The 20,800-nt window shown below is 44.5% G+C and overlaps 1 protein-coding gene across 1 annotated transcript in view; it reads right to left on the bottom strand.

The window, feature by feature from the left end:
• The window catches only part of uif (sushi, von Willebrand factor type A, EGF and pentraxin domain-containing protein uif), a 34,719-nt gene that overhangs the window by 4,964 nt on the left and 8,955 nt on the right, over window positions 1-20,800 (bottom strand). The window contains exons 3-8 of the mRNA XM_017159183.3: window positions 18,932-19,099; window positions 12,968-13,049; window positions 8,574-10,004; window positions 7,848-8,050; window positions 6,292-7,782; window positions 239-5,557 (exon numbers count right to left, since the gene is read on the bottom strand). Of these exons, the coding sequence (XP_017014672.2) occupies window positions 239-5,557; window positions 6,292-7,782; window positions 7,848-8,050; window positions 8,574-10,004; window positions 12,968-13,049; window positions 18,932-19,046 (8,641 nt within the window). The 5' untranslated portion in view covers window positions 19,047-19,099. The remainder of the gene's footprint in view (window positions 1-238; window positions 5,558-6,291; window positions 7,783-7,847; window positions 8,051-8,573; window positions 10,005-12,967; window positions 13,050-18,931; window positions 19,100-20,800) is intronic.

The following is a 20,800-nucleotide window of genomic DNA, read 5'->3' as shown; positions in this document are numbered from 1 at the left end:
AAAAATATAACATAAGTTAATTAATAATAAATTAATAAATAATAAATAAAAAAAAATATATAAAAAAATAAAAAAAATAGAAAAAAATAAATAAATAAATAAGTAAATAAATAATTAAAAAATAAATAAATAAATAAAAAGATAAATAAATAAATAAAAAATAAGTAAATAAAAAAAATAAATAAAAAATAAAAAAATAAATTTAAAAAAACCCCAAAGACTCTACCCCAATACTCACTTAGCAGAGAAACCTTGAAGCTGCAGGAGGCTGTATTGCCAGCTGCATCGGATGCAATGTAGGTGATGTCGTAGGTGCCCCACAGCAAGGTGGTTCCAGACCGATGACCGTTGCGCTCGTAGATCTTGGTCACTCCAATATTGTCGCTGAAGTGCGGCTCATCCCAGGTGACCACCGCCGATCCGTTCTTGGCAATCACCCACAGATCTCCGGGGCAGTGCTCGACCACCGGTGGCTCCTTGTCGACCACCAACTGCTGGCAATTGGCACCTGTGTAACCCACCGGGCACTTGCGTTGTCCGCAAAGGGAGGGCACATTACGCTCCACTCCGCCGGAGGTCACTTCGTAACCCGCCCAGTTGAGGATGAGACCGGGATAGAGAACGGGCTCAGATCGGCAGTCGCGCACCTGTTTCTGGATCTCCGACGTGATGTCGAGGGCTCGAGCCCAAACCTGGGCCTTGGTCACGGTGCCCTGGAAGCCGGCATCCGAGTAGGCCATCTCGTGACTGAGTCCATAGGGCTGAGGACGTCCCAGCACTGCCCACAGATAGCCGGGCAGAGAGCCACCAGCTCCATACTCCATCTTGCTGGCAATCAGTCCTTCGGTAATCAGTTGGAGTTGTCCAGAGATTCCATCCCAGACCACAGCCACATGATGCCATTGGCCATCGTTGACGGAGGTGTACTCGCCGAAGCTCAGGAAGGCATCGGATTGGTCCTCGAACAAGGAGACCTGAACGCCACTGGAATGCGCCTGGAGGAGCATTCGACGACGTTGGGTCATGCGGGCGGATTCCACGCCATAGAGGGTGAAGAAGATGCCGGGATCGTCCTTCTGGGCGAACTGCACCCACATCGCGACTGTCAGACTGTTGGCCTCGCCCGTGGGGAAAGGCACCACCTGGGCGGCGGTGGAACGGGAAGGATCACTGAAGTACAGATCATAGTCCACCTGGATGGCCTTCCTACAATCGTCACCGGTCATGTTGAATGGACACTGACAGTAAAAGCCATTGGTCAGATCCACGCAGCTGGCTCCTGGCGGGCACGAGTTATCCTTGCAGTCGACGATGTCCTGTTCGCAATTGTGTCCGGTGAATCCAGGCGGGCACTGGCAACTGTAGCCAGCTCCGTTGTCCACGCAGGTGGCTCCATTCTGACAGACCTGCTCCTCGCAAGCATCGTACTCGTACTGGCAACCAATGCCCGAGTAATCCGCCGGGCAGCTGCAGTTCAAACCCGATCCGAAGTCCTGGCACTTTCCGCCGTGCATACAAGGATCGCCGATGCAGCGTTCTGGGGCCGTCTCGCAATTCTTGCCATCCGTGCCGCTGGGACAAACGCAGAAGTAGTCCTGGAACAGGTCAATGCAGCTGGCGTCGTTCTGGCAGGGAGCTTGGGTTCCGCAAGTGGTCACCTGCTGCTCGCAACGCATGCCACTCCAGCCAGGCTCACAGCCGCACTCGAAGCCTCCAACGCGATCGCGACAGAGTCCGTTATTCAGACAAGGCTGCGCTTCGCAGTCATCGATGTCGGTGGCGCACAGTGGGCCCTTGAATCCATCGCGGCACACGCACTCGAACTTGTTGTCGAGATCCAGGCAGCGTTCCGTGCCCACCGGATTGCAGGGGTCACTCAGGCACTCGTCGATCTCCGCCTCGCAGGCGAGACCCACGTAGCCAGGTCGGCACTTGCAGCTGAAGCCATCCAGCTGGTCCACACAGGTGGCTCCATGCTGGCAGGGATTGGAGGCACAATCATCAATGGTGTGCTGGCAATTCTTGCCCGTGTAACCCGGTTCGCAGTTGCAGCTGTAACCGTCGACCAGATCCACACACGTACCCTCGTTTGCGCAGGGGCGGTTTTCACAGTCGTCTATGTTAATGTCACAGGCGGATCCCGTCCAACCTGGATGGCAGACGCACTCATGATCGAAAAGACGATCCACACAGGTTCCATGCTTGCAGGGTTCGGACAGACAGAGATCGATCTTCTGCTCGCAACGCTTGCCGGTGAATCCCGGTGGACAGGCGCACTGGAAGTCATTGACCAGATCCGTGCAATTGGCGCCTAAAAGGCAGGGATTCTCCGAACAGTCGTTGATGTTCTGCTCGCAGTGAATGCCCTCCCATCCGGGAACACACTCGCACTTGTAGCGACCCTGTTCCAAGGCCTGACAACTGGCTCCATTGCCACAGGGATTACCATTCGCAGTGCATGGATCGATGGTCACATCGCACTGATCTCCCGTGTAGCCGCTGCGGCACAGGCAGGTGACATTCTTGAAGCCCGGCTCGTTCTTGCACATTGCCCTGGCGGGGCAGGTATCATTGCCACAATCGCTGGTCTCCTCCTGGCAATTGATGCCCGAATAGCCCGCCGGACAGTCGCATCGGTAGCCCTGCGGAAGATCCTTGCACTGACCTCCGTTATAGCAAGGCTGCGAGGCGCACTCGTCGATGTCCTGTTCGCAGCGACGTCCGGAGAATCCGGCGGGGCAGAAGCACTGGATGTCGTGACCCATGGGCACACAGAGACCGCCATGCTGGCAGGCTCCCTCACCGCAGACCACCGGTTTGCATTGTTCGCGTCCCTTGGAGGCGGCGCTATCGGTTCGCATGTTGCTGGGACACTCGTTGCAGCTCTGTGCTCCGGCGGCTCCCTGGTAGTGATGCAGTGGGCAGGGTGAGCAGGGAGCCAATCCGGTGGCGGAATAGCTGCCCGGAGCGCACTTGGCGCGACACAGATCCTTGTTCGAGGCAGCCGGCTGGTAGGTGAAGCTCTGGGCGGGACAGGCCTGACAGTCCTTGAACCCACCCGTTGGCGGTTCGGCGGTGAAGGAGTTGCGCGGACACTCCAGACACGGCACCAGTCCAGTGGGCGAGTAGGTTCCATAGCCGCAGACCGGGATGCAGTCCGCCTGCGACTTGGTGCCCTCCTCCTTGGTATAAGTTCCAGCGGGACAACGCAGGCAGGTTCCCTGACGATCGCGATTCTGGTAGTAGCCCCTCGGGCAGTAGGTGCAACTATTCTGACCCTCGGACACATAGGTTCCCGCAGGGCAGTGAAGACAACGTGGCACATCGCTGGTGTCCATGTTCAGCACCTCACCCACGTTGCAGTTAAAGCCACGCGAGATCTGCGACTTGAGAGCCCTCAGCGGTGGACACTGGTTGCCTATGTTGGCAATGTTCAGGAGATCATCGATGACGGCACTAGCATAGGGAACACTCAGATCGAAGATCAGGTTCAAGGTAGACCCACACAGATCGTAGAGCTGCGGCTGACGCACCGCCGGCAGGATGGAGAGTATAAAGTCCATCTTGACCACATTCTCCTCCAGCAGCTGGGGCACCGACTTCACAAAGGTCACATTCATGTTGACATTCACAGCCGAGCAGCGTTGCGAGAGCAAGGAGTTTAGTCCGCTGTAGTGCTGGGCCAGGACATCCTGGTATTGACCCAGACAGGATTGAGCCACTGCTCCATTGGCACGATAGGTTATCGAGGCTGTCACATGGTAGGCAGCCTGCTCCGTGTTCTCCGAAACACAGTCGGGCACCACGGAGGTGGGACGCCACAGGCGAGACGTTTCGCAGGAGAAGGTCTTCAGGGGTTCGCCGTCGGTGAAGCGGAAACCTGGCTTACAGGTGGCAATGCACTCGATTCCCCGATCTCCGGGCAGGCAATTAATAGCTCCATTTGCAGGCGGCTGGAGCTCCCAGTCCACACAGGGTGAGGCCTTCACCGAGACCTGGAAATGGCAGGCGGCTCGGTTGTTGTACTTATCCGAAGCCGTAACCGTGACATTCTCAAAGTTTCCAATCTTAATCGTAGCACTTTCCGGGCTAAACTGCAGCTTAACCTCGCCGGTATCATCGGAGGTCTTGATCCTCTTGCGGGTATCATTAAAGTTGACCGTATAGCTATCCTGGCGATCCACCAGCTCAATCACATAGCTCTGCGGGCACTGGAGCAGTGGTGGTGTGACATCTGGCACTGTGATGTTAATCTCGCAAATGGCCACATTGCCATCGTAATCGAAGGCCACATACTTGACCACAGTGTCCTTGAAAATGTAGCTAGGAGTGCGGAAATTCTGGGGCTTGATCTCCAGTCGAGCTATCGATCCCGAGTTGTCCACCGCCGTGGGTTCGGTGAAATTCACCGGCAGCACTCCGCCATTCTCATCGCGACGAACGACAATGGGTTGCTGGGGGCAGTTCTGGAAGATCGGTGGTTCGTTGTCCACGCAGGGAGAGTAACCATAGTCGTAGCCCAGCAGAGGTTCCTGCTTCGGCTCATCGCAACCCATCAGTTCGAACTTCAGACAGGCGTTGTCCATGTAGCTCACGATGCCCAGGATCACGAAACGTGCCTGGACGAACTTGGGCAGCGTGATCATGGCCAGCTCACCGTAGTTGCCCGGATCCCGCATGGTCAGATTGAAGTTGGGGAAGTACACCACATAGTTCTCGCTCTCGGCCTGCTTGTAGAAGAATCGAATCTCCGTGGGTCGGCCCACAATGTCGTTGGTGACCACACCCTTCACGAGAATCGCTTTCACGCGGTAAATCTGTCCCAGATCCACGCTGACATAGGTGAATGCCTCCTGTTTGCCACACCAACCGGTGGCCGAGTTGAGTCGAATATTCTTGGCCTCGTAATTGGGTCGCTCCGAGGTGGCATTGATAGCGGAGTCCGGAATTCTTCCCGATCCCAAGCCCAAAGGCCTGATGACCTTGCACTCGGGCTCGCGTATGCAGGTGATGGGCCGGGGATTGATCAGGATGTAGCCAGGACGATTGCAGCCAAAGTACACCTCCGAACTCTGCTCGTAGCTGCGGGCGATCTGGCGACCATCTGCCGGTCTTCCAGGATCCTCACACACTGGTCCCTCGCAGCGCAAATCTCCGAAATCCCAAATGCCATCGGCACCGCAACGAACCACATTGTCATGACGACCCGTCTGTCCTGCGAGCTTGAAGGTGTTCTGGCAGCCGAAGAAGAAGCTGCTCTGGTAGCGCGTGTCTACAAACTGTCCGTATTCCGCTCCTGGCGTGGGCATGGGCGCGTAGCAGTCCACCCGGGGACAAGAGGGCTGCCTCCCGGATAGCCAGTAGTCCGGTAGACCCGGCTTGGGGTCGTACACGCACTGCCGGAAGCCCGAGGAGGCGGTGGCCCTGAGTTGGCGTCCCGCCGATCCACAAGTAATCGTCACATTGTCGCGGAAGGGCACTAACACGGACTCAGGATCGGGACGGGCCACGGTCAGACCCTCTAGCTTATCATCCGGCAGGGAAACACACTTGGCATCTGGAAAAAAAGGGAAAAGGAATAAATATTATTGTAGTGAATTAATTATATTATATTTAAGATCATTTATAAAAGTTATTCGATCAAAGAAAAAATCTTAAATAAATTCCACAAAATATTATCATGAAACTCTGGATTATTTAGTAATCACAGTTTAGGTAAAGTTAAAAAGCAATTCGAACTACAAATTGTCGACTCTTGAAGATAAAATATGAAATAGCCCCATACGCTATTTATTCGTTTTAGGAATGATTAGATTTCTACAATTTTTATTAATGGAAGCTTATACCATTATATTTAACCCTTTGTAATAAAGAAACAAATGTTCGTTATTTATATCCGTTATTTGGTGTGTGAATAAAATTAAAGAGAAAGAATAATATGATGGGATATTAAGTAGAAGACTTAGGGCAGTTTTTCTTGTTCGTCTGTTAAATTTAAAGGAAGGTTTAAACTCCTATTTCTCATACAGTTTCATGGTTTAAACATTAGTTAAAAAGTAAGATTTATACTCGTAATTCGCATATGTTTTTAAGGCTTAAAGCTTGCTTTAAATTTAACATGTGGACGAAAAAACGGCCCTAAAAAATAAGAATGTTGAAATTTTACTTTTGGTAAGACTTATTTATTTATGGATAACTAGGAATGTTAGACTTAAGGTTCTCTTTCTGTTTAAATTCACTTATAATTTATAAATTTATAAGTTATAAATCAATCTGAATCTAAATACTCACAATTGCACTCTGGTACGCTGGCGTTCCACTGGCCACTGGACAAACACAGGGCCGCCGAGCTGCCGCTCATGATGTAGCCAAAGTGGCACTGGAAGCGCACCACATCCCCGAAGTGGTAGTCGTTCTTGTCGCTCAGCAGCTGTCCGTTCTCCGGAGCCTGGAGCTCGGGACACATGAGCGGAACGCAGGTCTTGTTGCGCTGATAGGTGTCGCCATCCCGCTCACCCGACTCCGATCGCTCCACATGATAGCCGGCAGTTCCATTCGAGGTGTACAGCTGGTAGCCAGTGTTGCAGCCGCAGGCGAATCCTCCCGGCGAATTGATGCACTTCTGGTCACAGCCGCCGTTGTTCCGGCTGCACTCGTTGATGTCCACGCAATCGAGACGCGTGCAACCCATCAGCTCCATGCGCAAACAGGGAGCACCCACGTAGTCCTGAATCCTGAAGCGAATGTAACGCGCTTCGATGGGCAGGGGGAGATTGAGGATGGAGAGAGTAGGCTCCAGGATGCGGAACTCCACAGCAGTGCCATCCGGATTAGCGTAATCCTTGAACACATCCGTCAAATCATTGGTGTACTGCAGACGCACTGCCGAACTAAAGGCCACATTGCCATCGGGTCGCTGAACGGACATGGTGCGGAAGCCACGCAGAATGGTGGGTGCCTTCAGGTCGATCAAAATCCAATTGGCTCCCGGCTCCGAGGAGGCGCCACACCAGCCATTCGTGTTCAATCGCAGCTGCGTCTTGCTGTAGCCCGGCTCACTGGCCGAAGTAGTGATGCTGTCATCTGGAATGCCTCCATTACCCAAACCCAAATCCGCCACGGGACGACACTCCGTGGTGGCCGTGAATCCCGATCTGCACTGGCAGTGGAACGAGCCATTCGTATTCTGGCACTCAGTGGTGGTCAAATCACATTGCGAGGAGCTGCACTCGTTGATGTCCTCGCAACTGGGAGGCTGCTCGAATTTCTGGGCCTCGCTGCAACGCATGATATTGCTGCCGATCAGCTTGTAGCCCTTGAAGCACTGCACCCTGGCCTCGTCGCCAAAGAGATATGCACGATCGGAGTCCACCACGAAACCGTTGTCGATTTCGGGGAACTCGTAGCAACGCTTCCTCGTGCACTTGGGCACATCACCGCTCCAGGTGCCATTGGACATGCAGGTCAGCACCGGATGACCGTTCCTCTCATAACCCGGTTCACATTCGTACTGGACAATGGTGCCATAGCTGCGTCCTCCGCCATTTAACAGGGTCACATTGGCATGGGCCACCTCCTGCAGGGCGGCGCACTGGGAGGCCATGCAGTGGGGCTGCCTCTCCCAGCGGCCATCGGGCAGACAGGAGATCTTCTCAATCGGAGCACTCGAGGCGAAGGCGAAGCCCGCGTAGCACTGGTACATGGCGATGCCGCGATACGTGACATTCGAGGAGCCAATGGAGAAACCGTTGTCGATTTGTGGCACAGGACCGCAGTAGACCTCTGAAAAAGCCATATCATTAATTAAGATATTTTGATTATATACGATTTAATAACGACCAACTCACCCTGACACTTGGGTATGTAGGAGACACTCCAGTTGCCACCGCGCAGACATTCGGTAACCAGTCGCGTCTTGCCGGTGGCAAACTCCTGTCCAATGGGACATGTAAAGCTGACCAGCGTACCGAAAGCGGTGTCGCGACTGGAGGCCAAGGCTCCAATTCCGGGCTGCAGTTCCGGGCAATCGGCCGAGAAGGTGGCCGACCAACTGGAGAGGGTAATTTTAATTAGATTTTAAATTAGTTGTTGGAACTAGTGATTTTAGAAAGGTATTTTTTAAGAACTTGCGTGGTATGTTCACAGAAAGAAAGCCTATGTTCTATTTTGGATATGAGAATAATATATAAGCACCCAAAAAAAAAAAATAAAAGATTTAACTGTCTAAGCGTTGGATTAAAAATTTATTAGATTAAGTATAAAAAAGTGATATTGACCTATTACTAAATTATACAAATTCTATACTCAGTAGTATGAATTTCATATGAAAGATAGATAAATATTTTGTAGTTTCATTTCTATAACAAAAGTTTAAATTTCATACTTTTGAAAGTATTCATTTAATGTAGAATTCATGTAACAATAGTTTCGATTCTATGACTTTTATTCTTGGGTGTGGAATTAAAATATGATCACTGATCATTGATCACGTTTAAGTTATCATTTAATATTATTTAACACCATTTTACATCCATTTTTCTTTCTGCGCATTTTAATAGTTATTTTCTACTCACCCAGCAGCATTATGCAATGCATCCGAGGTGAACTTGATGAGCATCTCCCCAGATGAGGCAGTCAGGGTTAGTTTGGGAGCAGCAGGGCCCGTGAATCCGTTGCCAGAATGCAGACGCAGACCGGAGGTGGACGATCCGTCGAACACCTGGACATTGTCGCTCTTGTGAACGGTGAACTTGTCGAATTTCAGGGAGAGCGGAGCACGGGCATTGTTGCGGATGGTGAAGAAGCACTCCTGGTTCTTCGGGTAGTCGGCCAGTCCAAAGGCGGGTGAAGTAACAGTGCCATTTCTGGCCGTGATTGTGGCCTTGCAGCCCTGGATGTAACGCAAACTAAAGCCCTTGCCGGCCTCACCCAAACTGGACTTGAAATACAGGTAGAGAGCGTTGCCCGTCGAGATGATAACCCTATTATTTTGGGCCGTCTTTCCGGTCAACTTGGCAATGGTGCGACTCATGGGCGAGTCACCATCACGGATCATCAGGTAATCGCGTCCCTCTGCGATATCCAGATCATCCACTTCGATGGAGATGATGCGACCTGGCTGAGCCTTGATTACATAGAGGCATTCCAAACCGCCGGGATATTGCTTCGGGTAATTGGGACTAGTAAGGATCTGTCGCTGCAGCGTGGCCTTCAGGACGCCGCCACAGTTCTTGGCCTCCGTCTTCCAGGTGGCCCGGAAACCCTTGCGCTCCACACTGCCATCGGTGGTGAATTTGACGATCATGAAGTTGGAGGCCGAAACAAAGGGCTGGGTTGTCAAATCCTGTTTGCCACTCAGCGTGGCCAGCGACACGGACTTGTCCTCGGTGCGACCGCCCACGAGGATCTGCACGGTATCGAAGGTCTTCTCGGTCTCAAAGTCCTGGAACTGGAGGATGATGTTGCTGCCCAGCGGTCCCTCCAGCGTCCACTTGCACTTGCTGAGAGCTCCGTATTTATGAGGATAATTAGGCGTCTCGATCACATCGCCGCCCGATTGCATGTGGTAGTGGCATTGAGCCGAACAGTCCAGTTCATCGGTTCCATCGCCACAATCGTCGCTGCCGTCGCATTTGAAGGCCTGGTTGATGCACTTTCCATTCGCGCAGTGTAGGGCTCCCTGGGGACAGGCTTGGGCGCGGCACATGAAGGGAAGGAGGGATTCACAGGTGCCCAGATCCCAGCTCTGCGATTTGCCAGCAAAGGCGGCGGCCACACACTCACCGGATTCGGCATTCGGCTGATGCAGCGACCAGTAGCCGGAGTACTGGGAGATCAAAGCTCCGGAGGCGGACTCCAAAGTGTTGGTGCGCAGGTCGTCGAGGGAGGCCAAGCCCAGCCAGTACTTGTCCGATGCCCGCTGGTTGGGATCACTGGCCCGGGCGATGGACAGGGTCTCGTTGTTCTCCGCATAGCTGTCGATGGCCACCAGTTCGGCACCGTATCTGAAATAAATAATGCCATTTAGTACAATTTTCTTATTAAAATTGAGTTCATAAATAACATTCTTAACTATTCGAATAAATATATAAATTCTAAAAATATCTTCAATATTAATAACAATTATCTAATAATCTTCTCCCAATTATAATTTAAGTCCGCTTGTTCTCTGCTAGTTTTCCTACATAAATAAATATACAAACTCAAAAAATATCTTCAATATTAATAACAGTTATCTAATAATCTTCTCCCAATTATAATTTAAGTCCGCTTGTTCCCTGCTAGTTTTACTACATAAGAAAGAGTTCCTTTTCATCTTTAGACACTAAGAAAAATATTCCTTAATTATAGCGAAGACTCCAGAATTATAGAAATAAAGGTCTACACATGAAATAAATTTAGGAAATAATGGAGATAAAATTGTTTATTTTATTTAGGCATTTATATTGTTATTTCTCAAGTTAAGAATATATTTGTAAAATTCTTCAATTTTAATTTAGTTGATTAAAATCAAAAAACACTGAATTAAAGGAAATACAATTATTGAAACTCTCAAGAGGATAATCTTATTAAAACACTTTCCAATCTTATCCAAATTAAATAAATTAAGCCAACAATTGAAAAATACCGATTCTTATCAGCATAAAACCAATAATTACTCTATTTTTCACCAAGTGAAGTCGGACTGGGGAGGATATGGGCGATTAGTATGCCGCACTTGGCCAAGCTTCCGTTGCCGGGCGTAATGCAACTTCAATTATGCAGCTGCGCTTTACTTTCTATTTTCTGTTTCTATCTCAATTATGCTGTGCTGCTGCATGTGGACTGTTGATTGTAGATTGGGGGGAAATCAGGCTCACTACACGTAAAACTTTCATTTCCAATCGCTAAACTCACTTTGATTTCAATCTCATAACTTGGAGTTCTGCGGGCCCAGCGAGAAAAACACGTTTCCACCCAAAAGCCAATACCCAAAAGCCAAAAGCCATTGCGACATTACGCATTCGCCGCGTGGGACGTGGCTGCCTTTGGCAAATGGCTGCAGCTGTGGCATGCCAAAAAATATATCGAAAAAAAGCATACGAAATTATGTATGTGAGACACTCCCTGCCGTCAACAATTGCTGCGTGCCACACAAGAGTGAAAACTTCAGACGCGGCTCCGTAAGTCGCACATTTTTTCTTTTTTTTGGTTTGGTTAGGTTGTTCATTTTATATATGGCCTGGGCGTGTATTAAGGTAAGCAAAAAAATGTCCGATCTGTTTGGGTTTCCACTTAGCGGAGTTTTTTTTATTAAAGAAATTTGTAGTTGGCGGAATTTCTAACTTACTTTGTGGATTCGCTTAGTACAGTTTATATGCCGATTCAAATAAAGCAATAAATATGTTAGCTAAATTTTAGTAATATTAAAATTATTATAATATTTTAAACACAGCATATAATTTTATGAGCGTAAAATTATTGATCAATCAATTTTAAATATTTCTATTAAAAACCTCTCTAAAACATTTGTATTTCCATAATCCCAAGGCAGCTCCATATAATATCCCCCCATATCATTTCCAACTTGATGTTTTTCTGGTAAAAACTCCGTTAACTTAAAGTGTTAACGCCTTGTCAGGGGCTTTCCTTCATTCTACCCAATTTCGCATGCTGGGCACGCGAAAAAGAAATTTCACCGAAAGCAGAGCTAAGTGAACTACAGAAATATTTCACAGTTGAATGAATGTTGGGACTGGGTAACGACACCTGTCAACGCAATCGCCCCGGTGTTGATATAAGCAATACCCCCACAATTTTTTTTTTGGCAAATTGTCCATTTGAAGGAACACACATAGATGGATGGCAAAGTGTCGGTCAACGTTTGTTGAACCCCGAGCCACGTTAGTGGCATTCAAATGAGCAGCGGACTTGACTGGGGCGAGGTCTATGGCATGTAAATTACATTAGGAGCAGTGGTCTTTGGTTTGTCTTAGAGTCACGATGTGCCGGGCATACTAAAGTGCCATTTAACGCCGTGGAAGAGAAATTGCGTAGGGCATTGACACTCAGCGGCAGCCAATAACTTTATTAATACTCATTTTCAGTTAGCGCTAACGAAAACCACACAAACACACTAAGTAATGTACCAGAGCCAAAGGCGAATCAACCAAAAACCGAAAACCGGAGAAACTTTCACCCCAATATGTACGATGCCCTGTGGGTCAGCAGCTCACGATTCTCACGTTCATTAAGCCGGTCTCGAAATTTATCCCAAGCTCTATTATCAAAACACTCTCAGTTTTTTCAAGATTCTTCTGCAGGTGATCGTCGCCCAGGTATTTGGGTCATTGGTGCAGGTTAACACCCCAAAAAACAGAAGAAAAATTAAATAAAATATGCCTGCAAGAACAGCTTTGCCGGAAGCATTCGGCGACTTTCTTTTCGCTCGAAAGGAGAAGGCGGCAAAAAAAGAGTTGGCGAAGAAAACAAAATTATGAATCACCTGGGTATCGATTGGTATGTACTGATGGCCCCGCCCAGTTGGGTTGCGGAACAATTTCAAACTTGGTCAGCACAGCCAACTTGTTTCGCTTGTTTTGCTTTTTTGGCTCCGACTGGCAACCACTTTGGCATTGACAGTTAGCCGTCGACAACGGAAATGCAATGTGCTGCTGTAACGGCAATTGCTGGAGCAAGTACATATATATCCCAGCAACCAACAATCTATATCTACCAATCCAGCCATCTATCTATCTATCCGTCTATTCCGTCAAGAACAACAGGTAGCGCATTTGTTCAAGCGTAGCTTGAAATAAATAAAAAAAACTTGATTGCTTTTGCCACCTTCTCTTAAATTCGATCGTTGACAAAAGCGGGCGGAACTAGTTGGCGGCACTTCCCCCGCTCACTTCCTCACAAAATACACTTATAATATCATTTGGCTGGGGAAATTATCATATGGTTATGGTCGCTAGACTCCACTCACCTTCGACACAGTTCGGCGCTTTTATCCCACGAATGCTTTATATTGAAATATTTATAACAATTTAAGCCGCGCAGTTCCCAGCCTGGAAAATAAAGAAAAAGAGTTCGTATATATTAGACAAGGTTAAATATAAGTAAATATAATAATTCAATATGCATAAAAATCTGTTATAGTTTAAATTCTACAGTTTCTTCTTGAAACTTATACCATTTAGTTTAATTCTCGAAGTTCGGGTTTTATAAACATAATTTAAATATGTATGTAGTACACAAATTTATGATGAAGTTAAAAACATTTTTCCAATCAGATTTTGTTGTATTTACCTACTACGGTAATTTAAGACCACCTGTGTTCATGATTCCCAAAGTAAGCCTCTTAAAAAGTCTTCGGGAATTTCATGGAAATTAAACAGTATGCTCTTAATCATTAAATATCACCACCAACGGGGAAAGAAAGAGATATGTGTGTGATGACCCCAATCAGCATCTTAACTCGTTTTGCATAATTTATGTCCAGCAACTGACAACTTTCTGCGTGTTTCGGCGATGAGAACAAGAATTCAAACAGCAAATCAGTGGATAATTAAGCTGTTGGGCCAAACTGAGATTAGATTTAAGATGCGACGCTGTGACGCTTTCGTTTTCCGCCGAACGGCGAAGAGTTTTCCTGGTAAAATGGGAAAGTTGCGCGCGAAACATGGACACGGCCCGCCTCAAAGTCAGCTTGATTGACAGCTTTCATTTAAAATCAAATCAAAATTTAAACAATTTGTTTTTTGTTTTTATGTGCAGACGCACGCGCTGCCATTTAAAAGTCGCATACAAAAGTGGTCGGCAAATGTTGTCTGTTTGGTGTTTTCTGCGGGTCGGCAAGTTGTTACAGATTTCCCAGATTTTCCAATTCGCATGGGTGTACTTTCACGATTTCCTAGTCTTCGAAATCGATCCAATGCAAACAGGTATTGATTTGGCTGGAAAACTGCATCCCGTCGATAAAATTGCATTTCTTAGCAAACAATAATTAAGGAAACCAAGGTGACAATTTCTAGGCTATTTCTTTTTGATCTCCCATTCGAAAACCGGAGGAAAAGTGCAAATTAGCCGTGGAAACTCTTATTCGTCAAGATGGAAAGTTCAAGATTAGCTAATGTGTGACTTTAAAGTATTTTCTTTAAAGCGTATGCAAACAAGTATTTTTCTTACAACATTTACTATAGCTTCATAAAAATAAAAAAAATTTTAAAAATTATTTATCAAAGAACAAAATGCATTTCCCAGTCAATAATTTCCCAGTTGAATCTTCAATCAGTCAGTTGGCCGCAAAGCTTGTGGTCATCACCTATTTCCCCATCAATCCCACCCAATTTACCAACTGTAAAATTGTTAACGTTCCTTCTGCGGCTTATTTGTTTGCCTAACTGGTTGCGACAACCGCTATATGCCATACAATTTGTTCGAATTTATTTATTTGTCTGCCCATTTACCGCAGCGCAATTTAGTATTAGCCATGCTTGAATGCCAAAATAACCACAGCTAACTGTAAGGTGTTCCACTTATTGAAAGAACGAAGGCGACGGGGGAGAAATGGAGTGGGAGAGTGTTGAGGAGAGTCTTGGACATTTCTGGATCTCTTTCGGTCTTTCGATATTTTTTCCTCTATTTCTGGGTTAGCTAACACGCTTCAATGGAAATCTAAATCAGCACAGAAGCCCCCTGTAATTGTTTTTAATGGCTGCTGATAAATTCTCCCCCACATGGACACACAGATATCTTTTTCTTTCCTTCTTGTGCGATAAATTCTCCACCTTGTGGCCATGTCACCGTGACAGCCAAGAACTTCAGACTCTGAGTTCGATTCGCCGTGAGCAATTAAAGCCACGTAACTGCCAATTGGCTTCGGAAATTCTTTTGGTCTTCGAAGACTTGGGTGCAGCCCCAGTAAGACTGGACAAGGTTAGCCGGTTTCAGTCTCCATCCTCTTGGCTTTTGCTTTTGCATTCGCTCGGCCGGTCGGTTGTTATTTCTTTAGTTTTATTGAATTGTGTGCCAGATATTTGAAATTCTTGCCAGGAAGTTTTGCTCTTTCCCCAGCTCTTTTTTGCGCCATTACCTATGCAAATGTTTGCTGCGTGACTTGGCCAAGTGATTTGCTCTGTCTTTCTCTCACCAACTCAGTTCTTCTCTTTCTGCTGGCTGGGCATATAGCCCGACATTGCCTGATCATTGTCTATATATATAATTTGCAGTGCAGGCCCAGTGATTGCGGCATTCGAAAAGATCTTGTGAAAACAATACCAAATTAATAATGTGAGAATTTCTTACGTAAAAATCATCTAGTTATATATAGAGGCACGTGAGATTTTTACATGCCTAATAGGCAATGCCAATGTATATGCAAATATATATGCGAATATCTGGGTGTACATGCTTCTTGTAATTTTTCGCTTTGTCAAACTAATGATTGTTCATTACATTAGCTAATTGACTTTTTGTGGGTTAAATTAACCAATTATTCGTATTTCATATTATGCAAAATACGTCTTTAAAGCAGATATTTTTTTCAATAATAATTTTTATTTAAAGACAACAAACCAGTTTTCATCCCTTCAATCACTTAAGTTTATCTTAATTTTGTAATCGCTCAAAGTGTAAAATTAAGTGGATTATATCTGGTTTACTAAGCCGCACGTACTTATTAACCAATTTCCAAAACATAAATATGCCATGCCCTGTTTTTAAACCTACTCTTTCGAAATCGCTGTGGTTCTTTTGATTCCAAAAAAATAAAAAAAGGAAAATAAAAGAAAAAGTGAAACCTTGGCTGCGGCTGCTTGCAATAAATCTTCTTCAGTGTGCTCATTTCATTAACCCCATTGCCAGCTGAGTAACTCGGAATCTCAACCATTAAATCTCTACGAAAAAAAGGAAGGCTTAGGAAAAGAATGAGATCTCAATTTCAGCGACTGCGTAGAAAGCTTAAAAGCCAGTTAAAGTAAAGTTCTTTGAAGTTCTAGGAAATTCTATTTCGTAAGACTTCAATTAGCTTTGATTGGATTTTTCTCTCACTATTTCATACTCATTTTTTTTGGTTCACACAGAAGTCGGTGAAGTGAAAAAGTGTTGACTTCCCCTGACCAAAGTAACAAAAATTTGTTTAATTTGTCTGAAGCGCACGCTTATTTCACGCTTTATGATTTACTAAATGCCTCAATATCATAAATAAAACAGAAAACAAATAAAGCCTTTACAAACACGGGGTGGAAGCACATTGTCGCTTTACGCATAAATCACTTTGGTGGCTCTAATCTCTAATCCCATGTGTGTGCCTGCCGACCCAGAAACTTTTATCGCCCAACCGAAATCGTTATAATTTTCTGCCAGTGTACGCTTGGATGGAGTAAAGAGAAGTCGCACGGAAAGAGAGCTTCTCATTTAATTAGCTTGAAACTCTTGGCAGCTCGGCGGCGTTTACTCAAGCGTGTCCAAAAATGTGGAAGTTGCTGTTCTAAGTCTTCACGATCGACTCCGTGCTCCATGCCGTGAGCCATGTTTGTCAGTCTGTCAGTTAAGTCGGGTTGGTCATCATCAATTTGAGGCTTTTACCGTTAGGCCTTAGGATTCCTAAGTGGCCGCCAATGGCCGATGGCGGTACAACTTCTGTTTGTGGCCGACAATCAGTACGGAAATGGTGAAAATTGATTTTTTTTTCAGACCGTTGGAAATAGCCATTTGGAAGGTGGAAACAAATTATTATAGATTAATAGTGATTCTAATGGAGGTGCGTTATTTATTTGGAAGCCCTACTAAATTGGGAAATTAATTTAAACCTACAGAGAAATAAATTTATAAATATGTAAATTCGGGTTTTTTAATAATCTATTAAAATAATACAATGCACCTTAAAAAAACGATTTAACTTTTGGGGCATGTTTAATAAATTCTGAAATTTGTTATGCTTTTACAATGAATTGGGATTTCCCGTATCGCCAATATGATTGACACAACACACAGATCTTTCTCATCTGACAACACAACTAATAGCTTAGCATCCATTAGTTGAGTCATAAAACCAAAGAAATCACTTCTTAGCCCATATCCATATCCATATCCATATCCATATCGGTATCGGTGTTTTAACATCGATCAAAATGCAACGACTAAATGGTAGGAAAAACTGCAATAACTGGCAAGAGTTTGGCCTAATTTTGAAGCCAGCGTGTGTGCAACCAAATCCAAGCCAACCGACTGCACCTAAAACAAGTCACCGACACCCAGACACCTGCATATGGAAAACTTGAGTGCGGTGAAAAAATATTTAAAAAATAAAAGACTTAGGCAACGAACTTGTTTGGCTGTGCACAAGTGTTAATCAGCACAGCGAGCTGCAGCTAAGCTAGTCAAGAGATGGACTTGGATGTGGCACAGCGGGAACAGGCAGGAATACAGGGAAAAATCGGTAGCTAATCCAGGGGAGAAAAATTCTGAATATACTATATACTTATTGACTCCCATAATAAAGAACATATTTTTATGACTAGTAGTTAAATTTATAATGATTTGAAGGCAATACAAATAAAAAAAAAAATATAAAAAATTGCCATGAAATTAATAATTTTATATTTTATCTTTATAAGCTTCTATTGATCATAAAGAGAACATTTTTTAACTCATTGATTGCATTTTTCCCCGTGCAGAGTTAGTCGGGCAAGTGAAAAAATAAACAGCAACCATTGCTGCAGCGGCAGCGGAAAACCGTTAAGAAATCTCGTTTGTGTGGGGCCCAAGTCTGGAGTTGGAAATTCTTCATATGGAGTATATATATTCTATATATGCTGTCATGGCATTCTACGAAGGAGAGAAAAAATGGTAATGGGCGAGGAGAGAAACAAGTTTGGCATATGTAATAACCGTTATCGGCTTTAGCTTCTCTGTTTTTTTGAGGTGTTGTAGGTGGCAATGTTAAGTGAAAGGCTCCCACTTTTCCACCCTGCGACTCCCCCTTCATATTGATTGATTAGCCTGGTCATAACTTCCGTCATGTACACAATTTTTCTGCACACTCTTCAGCTCACTGAATTGTATTTCATTTCAGCGTTTGTTGTGTTTCTTTTTCTTTCATTTTGTAGGTTTCGTTAAGTGCTAACTCGTTTAGCAGGTTGCTTATTGGCTTTAGTGGATTTTGTCATTAGCCCAAGAATTTTTATAGCACAAATGTATGCGATATGTTTATGACACAAATATGGCTAAGCCTACACTGAGGAATAATTTTTCATGTTGGAAAACTAAAACGATAATCATGATAAGCTTTATTAGGAATGAACACGAAAATGCTATTTAACATAATTTTAAAGTATGATAAATTAGTTTCCTATTGACCTATAGGTGCATTATAGATTTTTGATAATTTATCTGCGTATCATAGAGGAAATTGAGTTCTTTATGCTTTATATTCAGGCTTAGAAAGCATAAAATCTTTACCAGTCATCATTAATCTATGATTTAGGTTCCCGAAAACAGCGTGAAATTAAAAGTAATTTCAGAAGAGGGAAACAACAGATTAGTCATTATTTAATTATTTGTTGCATCTGCTAACTCGTTGCCCTTTAATGTTAAAGAAAATTACTTGAGACACGTTAACAACCGGAAATGGTTTTCATACCACGCTTCGATCGAAAACAATCAATTACGCCAGTAACAGCGCTTAGAACACTCAAGACAACGAACATTCTTAAAGACATAATTGCCAGCTCGAAGCACACACCCAATGGAGACACCCAAACAAATCTGCTTCCAACTTCCTCGGCCACAATTATATTCGCTTTTGATTTATGCGAAACATTTTTGGTTTTGGTTTTTGGGCCACACCTGCGTCCGCTGGGAAACGCACGTGTTTCAAATGCAATTTCCGAAATCTGTACTTAATTTCGAGTGGCTAGAGGTGAAGGAAACAATTGGACTAACTTACCATTTGGACATGAGAACGCCTCGTCGGCTCCGATTATGTGTAGCAAATTTAAAAGCAGCAGCGACGACAGCAAAGCGGCCAGCCAATGCGAATTGGCTGCCGTCGATTTGGTCATTTTGGCCCGATTTAATGCCCAGTTAGGCAGTAGTGCAGTCTTTTGTTACCAATCTGCAATCAAAAATCAGAGAAAAAGTGAAAATAAATATCGGTTTCGATTTGAATCCCATAATCCGGAGTAAATTAGTTTACGGCCTCGCCCTGGCCACCGAAAACCTAAAAAAAAGTAATCATAAAAAACTGGTTGCCTCATTCACACCTTACCCACACATTCAGACATCCGATAAAAGGTAATGATTAGCAAATTTATGCCACGCTGACTCAGTCTCCGGCTCAAAAATTCGACTACATTGCGATCTGAGCACGTGTTTCTGTTTCTGCGGCCAATCGCGTTTAGTGAATGCGGTTTTAGAAAGTTTCTCGAGAAGTCCGCAAACCGCAGCAAAAGAATTTGCATATACTTATACACTTAGCTAACACCTCTTTCCTCTAGAGGTCGTTTTGTTCGAGAGCCATAAATAAAATAGATAAATGTTCGTTTTAGTGCGTTGCTTCTATGGAATGGAGAATGGAATTTTTGGAAGATGACTTTCGCAGAGAAGAAATTAATTATAAATATTTAAAAAAAGGGGAATTCCTAATGTTGACTAAGGGAATGATTATTATAATATATTCAAAGATGATGCTTTAGTCATATTTGTCATATATCTAACAATGTTTTTCAACCTCATAATAAATAAATTCACCTTAATCACCTTACTTAAAACTTGTTGTACTCAAAAATAATTGTTAGCCCGAGACATAAGTCAAAATTTGGGTTAGAAATTATTATATAGAGCGCTAAGCAAAGCAAAGTTTAAGGTTATTCCGATTTGACTGTCGTTTATCACGATTGCGTCTGAACTTGTTTGCAGTCGTGTGATCTGTGTGTGTGACTTTTCATTCATATATCCAAAGCTAAGTAAAGTGTTTGAGGTGGCTGGGGTTTCTGGGGTGGGGTCTGTTCGTGGGGTTCGCTTTGTAAACGGAGATCGAGGCGCAAGGTTGCCGTTATTGTCAAGTAATTATAGACTAGCTAACACAAGATGTACAGTTCCATGTTGATATAGTTTTTATGTGTTTGCTCGCCTGCTAACTGAACTTGATTCGAGGGTGGAGGTTGGATTAAGGGCATTATGTTTTTGGGAAGGGTGAAGTATGTGACCTGAAATAGTTAAAACTTTACTAACATTTTGTTCGACATTTAAAATTTACACAGAAAAGGGCCGAATATATTAAATACAATTTTAGTCATATTCAAATCAAAGTTTAACACTTCTAAATTTACTTTAATTTCTAAATTTAATATGTTAGTAAATAAAATTAGCAAAAATATCTATAAATTGAATATGAAATCTTTGGATTTACTACCAACTGTTATTTATCATTATAGGAATAATTGAACGTTAGGTCTCTTATGTTTATTTATATTCCCTGCATTTTTCATATATCATAACTAAACTTTCATGTTTGTTGCCTAAGTCTTTTGTTTGCTTTAGGCTAGAGCTTCAAACGAAATGCTGATTGACAATGTGTATTATACAGAGCGGTGTGTGTTTCTTAACTGCATTTGAAATACGAGAGCCCAGTCTCTGGACTCAGACCAGTCGCAGACCAAGTCCATTAACAACTTCCGCAAATTGTCTCTGGGAGAAATCTCAATCTCGGCTTAAAATTTAGTCAAACGCGAAGGCAAACGCCCTGCCACATGTTTTATTTGCAATGAGATACACCAACATCATCAACACAACGTCGAAACATTAGATAACTTTG

The sequence above is a fragment of the Drosophila takahashii genome, chromosome 2L (genome assembly GCF_030179915.1).
Source record: "Drosophila takahashii strain IR98-3 E-12201 chromosome 2L, DtakHiC1v2, whole genome shotgun sequence".
Classification (NCBI taxonomy): domain Eukaryota; kingdom Metazoa; phylum Arthropoda; class Insecta; order Diptera; family Drosophilidae; genus Drosophila; species Drosophila takahashii.
This window is presented reverse-complemented; position numbering and strand designations above follow the sequence as displayed.